This window comes from Verticillium dahliae, genomic scaffold (genome assembly GCF_000150675.1).
Source record: "Verticillium dahliae VdLs.17 supercont1.6 genomic scaffold, whole genome shotgun sequence".
NCBI classification, from domain to species: Eukaryota; Fungi; Ascomycota; class Sordariomycetes; order Glomerellales; family Plectosphaerellaceae; genus Verticillium; species Verticillium dahliae.
In genome coordinates, this window is record NW_009276926.1 from 1,472,350 (window position 1) to 1,478,960 (window position 6,611).

Below are 6,611 nucleotides of genomic sequence, written 5' to 3' on the forward strand. Positions count from 1 at the left end.
AGTTACATTGTGGTGGATTCACGCGTCCAGATAATTTGGGGGTCCTGCTTGTTTCTGCTCGTTTGCTGCTGCTCAGTTGTCGAGGTAATGCACGGGCCAGCCGACGGTAGCTCCAGGGCCCACCCGCGGTTCCTGAACGACCCGAGGGGTACGTACCTAGGAATTGGCACGATGAGAGTACATGGCACACCTTCCACACCACGACTTATTACTTGGCTGAAGGCACGCTGCCTCTCATCATATTCCCTGTATGTCAAGCTCGCCCATCTCTCCGCCAGTTCATGCTCCTCTTCCCCACCAAAGACACCAAAGACACCAAAGCCATCAAATGCGGCCTCTCACCAGGCCCATGCGTATATCCCATGCAAATGATCCATGCATGAACTGCCACGACCAGGTCGTCACGGGCGGCCCTGCCAGCATGGTCCCAGCAAAAAAAAAAATCCCATCGAGACAGCATAACAGACATGTCAAATCGATATCGATAGCCTCACCAAGCAACATATGCTTCTTGACGTCATTCTCTTCGCGTCAATAGCTGGTCGCTGCCTCGAGGCATGCCATCGTCACGCGCCACAGCTTCCAATTGTTCGCTGTATCACCTGAGCCTGTACCTGGGCTTGCTGGGGAATGTTGTGGTCTCTTGTTGGCGTTTCTCCTCGACCACAACCACTTCACCGCCTTGGCCGTTTCAAGTCTGTCGACGTGATCATCGTAAGAGCCAGGCCACGGCCAACATTCCGTCTGTCGCGTGCTCGTGCTTCTGGGGCCGAGTCGCGTCGTCCCCCTTGATCAACTACTGGCCATTGATGATACTCTGGACATCTTAGTGGAATAACAGACCGTGCCTCCACCTGATTAAGTGGGTGCCTCCCCATTGCCTCCGACGACAACCCACCCGTTCAGGGCTTCGGCTTGGGGCTTGTAACGAAGCGAATCTGAATCAAGAATTTGCCGGCTCTTTCCATCAATCAGTCCCTCGGTCTAATGGTCTAATGGTTATGACTGCGGATTCTGATTCCGCCAGCCCAGGTTCGATTCCTGGTTGGACCTGATTCAACGATCCGGCTCGTTCGGGCCATCATTTTTGGCGGTGTCATGTGTTTTTGGTTTGCAATGGTGCCTCAACATAATTGTAAGCTATCATACTGGCTGGTAAGCACAGTGTGCACTAGCTCTGCAGGGTCGCCATTGGCAGCATTGTTGATCGACCGGATAAATGCCATGCGCTCTGGGTTCTGCATCATCACCAGCAAGTACCCCTGACGCACCATGTAGTCATGCATCAGTATTCGACTCACTCGACCATTTCCGTCTGGGAAGGGATGAATCTGTGCAAAGTATACCATCACATGGCATGCTAGAATGAGAGGATGCACTTTGTTGTCAGCATGCATCATGTCGCGCCAGTCGAAAAAGCGCTTGACGCAGGCGGGGACTTCGAGATGATATGGGAATATGACCAGCGGGTTGCTGCTGACGGAAATGGGTGCTCTTCGGTATCCTCCAAGAGGAACACGTCCGCCCCATGATCCGATGTAGACGGCCTCCGATGCAGTGCCCTTGACCGTCAAAGCGGCCAATTCTGTCATCTGCTTTTCATCGATGCTAGGAGTGTTGGGATGAAGCCCGGCATTCTCTGCGATCCATTGAGACGCGACAATGTGGTTCTTCAGCTCAGCCATGGCGGAGCTGTCAAGCGTGACTCCCTTGTCAACAGTGGGGAGGTCGAGATGGATCAGGTCGGCGGCATCAAGGGATGCGAGGTTGACGCGGTTGAAGATCTTGTGGGACAGGGCAGCAAAGGCAGCGCGCGCGTCCTGAAGCCTGAGAGGGTTGTTTTCGATGAACACGGACTGGAGAGCATATTCGGTGACTAATGCCTTGGCGACCTGACCCAAGTGAGGTTTCAAAATATCTCGGAGTTCGTCAATTGCGGCAAGATTGGCCCTGTATTTCTATTTCAATATCAGCAGTTGGACACCCCGCAGATATCAAATGAAATACTTTGGTTGCGAGTTCTATACTGCACCTTTTGGAGGGCGTCATAGCCGAGGTATGTCATATCACCTGGGCGGAAGTGGCTCTCCCACACACGCCCGGGACTCGGCAAGTCGTGTGTATTCTGGAGGATCCCTTTCAAGACGGGAGAATGGGGCATAGATTTTACGGAGCAGGGCTGCACGCTGCGCCTTGAGGTCGCAAGAAACGAACCGCGGCTGGGAAAGTCGATGCCAAGGCCGAAGGCCCTTACATCGGGCTGTAGAACCAAGCATGGCGTGCTGTGATGAGTTGATATGTGGAACAAAATGCGCAGATGTCAGATTAAAACCCACCTATGTATAAGCCGCGCACATGCCATGAGAGCTGCGGCTGCAAATGGCCGGGCTCAGAAGGCGCCCATCAGGGTAATCAAGCTTTTGCTGACATCATGACATCAAGCAGCTGACGTGACGATAGAAAACTCACCATAACAGGAAATCAAGTCATGTATACATCACAAGATCTTGTGCTTAGTGGCATGATGAATTTATGTAGCTCGAGCGACAAGCCAGCCTTGGACCACCAGCCATCTGCGCCTTGGCGCCATTGACCTCAATGTTCGATAGATTAGGTTCTGAGCTCAAACCATGGTCTGCGGACCAGGTGGTCCTTCGATTCTGTGTAGCCTTTGTGGTGTATGACAGTATTCTTGTTTCGATTCCTGCAATCGGACCATGCCGCAACTCATGGCTTACCACGACATACTGATTGCTCGTGAGTACGCGGTTGTCTGCCCTCGAGAGCTGGCTTTAAAGATAAAGAAGTTCATTGGCCGTCCGGGACGGATGCTTGTTTTTCTTGAAAGATTCCTTCAATTGAAGCTTAAAAGATGGGTAGAGGAGACCTATTTATGGAAGAACAAGACGAACAACAAGAGAGGATATTTGCAAAGATCAGAGTCAGGCTGGATGCCGGGCGGGTTATGCGCACTCAAGCGCTGATGCAGCTTCAGCAAGGCTATCGCCTCAGATATGATATACCCCAAAGGCTTAGATACGTGCACTTGTGCCCTACATTCTTATGTCGAACAAGGGTTGAGGCCTCCGCACACTGACGCGGCTCCTCACTTCCAGGCCATCATGAACATAATCGCGGCATCTTCTCGATGAGTTCCCTGCTTAGCCAAACAGTCACCGCGCGCTATGGGCGAAGCGATGTGCCATGCTGGCAGTGCTTATGTTCCGGGTCAACCATGAGCACAAACCTCTGACAAGTTCGACTCACGATGAGCGCGCGCTTTCTTATCTCAGGAGTGAACCTCATTTACATTGTCAACTTGAAATCAATGTACCATGATCATTTCAGAGGCGCCAGATGGTATATAGCTTGGTAGTGCTGATCGGTCTGATCATCTCATCGACCGCATTCACAGCATCGCAAGTTCTCGAACATCATGTACTCTAACGAATTTGAGAACTCATTCACACTAATACCATGAATGTCATTGCCGTTGCAGGTGGAACTGGCCACATGTGTTGTGCTGTTGTTAAGACACCCTAAGTCGTCTTGATAAAGGCCCTTGTACCCGGCTTCGAGGCAAGCTTAGGCGCCATCAATCATTGAATACGTTCACTCACTCAGTATTTCCGGCTCTAGAACAGGATTCTGAGGTTCCAACCAACACAGTCTATATTCAGACTATGTCGATGTTGAAGCCCTGGCTAAGACCCTCCTACAGCACAATGTCAACATCTTCCTCTCAACCTTTCAGATGAAAACTGAGGTGGCCTCTTCTGCACAAATTAATCTCATGCGTTCTTGGAACTCTTTTCCCTGTCTGACCGTTGCGCTTGATTTGCTGCACGGAAAGGCCGGCGTCCCTGGCTCGAGCGACGAACCCATCTCGTCCACCGCCTCATACGATGTTGTCAAGTTTGTAGTCGCATTATTGGACGGACCAAAATGAGAGTTGGCGTCCTGCCATGGGGAGAGGACGACCTAGGACAGGTTTCTGAACGAAGCGGAGGCAGCGTCAGGTAACAATCCCCTAATCGAGGCCTGTGTCCGTATAGCAGACGTTGCTGATGCCCCCTGATGAACAGGAAACCCGTTTGACATGGTGTCCGACTCCATCGAGAGACTCCCGGACGGTGAGGTCACAAAGTTGCATTCGCACGAGGCCGAGCTCGCCGCATCTACGTTCCCCAAACCCGTTGCTACTGAGTTGTTGTGCGGCGGTTTAACATTGAACACGACCAGTCTCCGAACACAAGGTTCCCGGACATCAAGACCATGACAGTGAAGGAGGTGCTGCGAATCAGCATGCAATAGACATAATTTCAAGGCACATGAAAACACAGGCGAAATGCCTCGTAGATATGCGTCATTGATTAGCGAGCTGCGTCGTCGGTTCTGTGGTGGGTATCTGGATCAAGGCTTTCACTGGGTCTCGTTGGGATAATGTATCGAATTCTATGGTTTGCCTTGCCATGGCTTTTTTCCCCTTTCATTTTAATTTTCCATTTATAGATTTGGATAACATCGGTCTGTTAATGCCAATTCTGTTCTGCCATCATGCGTGTCTGACAAGGACTCAAGCCAAAATGTCACATCCCCTATCCTTACTGATTGATGACTGTACCTCTTCTGATGGAGGCTTTGATCGCAGGGGCACTTGCGAACAAATCTTTGGCGACTTTGGCATTGACCAAGCTTCTGGGAAACACTTTAGAATTGTAACCAGGTCAGGAAAATGCAAGTGTGGCAACATGCCTGAACAATTCGGGTGATGGTCCACGTATCTATTGAGGTTGGCACCAAGGGTCCAGGCGAGATCAAGGGTGCCCCATCATGTGTGTTCCGATGCTCAATTCAACCGGATTCAACGAGAGAGCCATGCAGTTTTACTATCTGGATCACGCAGACGATGGTGACCAAATAAGACTATGAAAACGATTAGACCCGGACGTATTTCGAGTCATCAAGCTCAGCAACCGGGTGCGAATTGGGCCCCTCGGTGGTTATCGCTACATGCCGTCAATGGCGGCTTGGTCGGCCAGGGCTAGTTCTGATGACTTGATCTGGCGTGCAGGTCATCAATGCATCTGATACAGTGTGCTCGATAGTGGTTACTGTTCTTTCGTGGTTGACCAAGGAGGGTTGGTAAGAGGTACTCGAGGCTGGTGCACGGTGAGGCAGTCCCAGAGCCCCGATTTCGAATCTACACCAAAAGGACGAGGCGTCAGGCAACGATATCCGAGCCGGGCTTCACGGGCAGTTCCAAGGAAAAAATACACTAGCAGGGCAAAGTGGTCTATGGTAGGATCAGCGACATCACGTCGAGGTTCTGGCAGGCCAACGACCAACCGATCCGAGCTTCAGCATTCCTTGCGCGCGCGGTGCTCGACCGATACCGACGCTCCCATGGCACAACAATGCCGACACGAGCAAGCGCAGCGCAACTGCCTGTCCGTACGACCATTGAGCACGTGGAGACGCTCGCCAGGCACAAAGCAGCGGGGAGGGCATATCGACGCATCGACGCATCGAGACTGGGCTGCGACAGGCTCAGCTGCTTTGCGTGGTGCTGTGCCTCGTTGACTGGCACGCATGTGTCTCAGGACGTTGGATCGCGGCCAAGCTGGGCGAGGGCGATGCAGAGACCTGGACCCCTCTCCATCGGCTGTCGGCCGTCGTATGCCGGCCGTGGCGGGCTGCTTGGGAGGCGCCTGAATGCAAGTGCCGTTGCCATCGGAGGGCAGGCCATCATCATCGTCACGCGGTGGACTGAGGTGCATCACAACAGTTGATTACCTCACTGAGGCGGGTATGTGTGTGGGTGGACCCTGGGATTAGGGGTGGTTGCACCCAAACGCCCAAACGCCCAAACGCCCAAACGGTCGGTCTCTCAGGACATGGCAAGAGACACGATTGCGCGGAGATGGACGGGACATGTGATTCAAGGAGAGTTTTCGGACAGAGAAGGTCGGATCCCCGGAAAGCCCCCAGCCAATGTCGCCTTCCTCAGCTGTTGTGCTGTAGAGGTGCATCGAGACAAAAGAGACCAATGGTGGAGGAGTGCTCGATGAATGGCCCATCATTGGGTGTGTCGGCATGATGTGATGACACTCGGCGGACACGCCGGGGCTCTGTCGGCTTCACGAAGCGGCGGCTCGAGTCCAGAGGATTGTCGCCTGGCAACCAGAATTGGAAATTGGCGGAAGAGGGATAAGGGGAGGACAAATGACGAAGAAGCCGCCCTGTTATGCCGTCGTATGGCCCTGCGCTGTTTGCATCTGGGCCGGCGACATGAAATCAGCAAACCCACGCGTTTCCCGCTCATCTTCTTTGGTCGGCAAGGGCGACTGCACATCAGAGACAGGCCAGGCAGAGTCAGAGGCGAGGGAGAGGCCGAGGGAGGCAAAGCGTTGAAGAAAGCCGTGGCCGCCGAGGCTGGTGTCAGCTCGGTCGGTGTCAGGTTGACTGCTGGGCCGTCATGGGCCGTCAGGCTGGGCCGTGCCAGGCGGGGGGAGGGGGGGGCTCAAGGGTGAGATGTGGAAACGACATGTTGGGTGCTGGTGGATGTTGTCGTGTCGAGGCAGTGTGATGCATCGAATCCACCCACATTG

At 53.2% G+C, this 6,611-nt stretch overlaps 1 protein-coding gene and 1 non-coding gene across 2 annotated transcripts; one reads left to right on the top strand and one right to left on the bottom strand.

Annotated features, from left to right (window-relative positions):
- Positions 1 to 981: 981 nt before the first annotated feature.
- VDAG_20130 lies at positions 982 to 1,053 on the top strand. Its single transcript has one exon. It is a non-coding gene; the product is annotated as a tRNA-Gln (tRNA).
- Positions 1,054 to 1,124: 71 nt separating this feature from the next.
- On the bottom strand, positions 1,125 to 2,276 carry VDAG_04002 (uncharacterized protein; the record flags this gene model as incomplete). The annotated part of the gene is made up of 2 exons (XM_009654086.1): positions 1,125 to 1,950; positions 2,098 to 2,276. 2 exons carry the CDS (start codon positions 2,274 to 2,276, stop codon positions 1,125 to 1,127), a joined length of 1,005 nt encoding a protein of 334 aa, XP_009652381.1.
- Between the last annotated feature and the right edge of the window lie 4,335 nt (positions 2,277 to 6,611).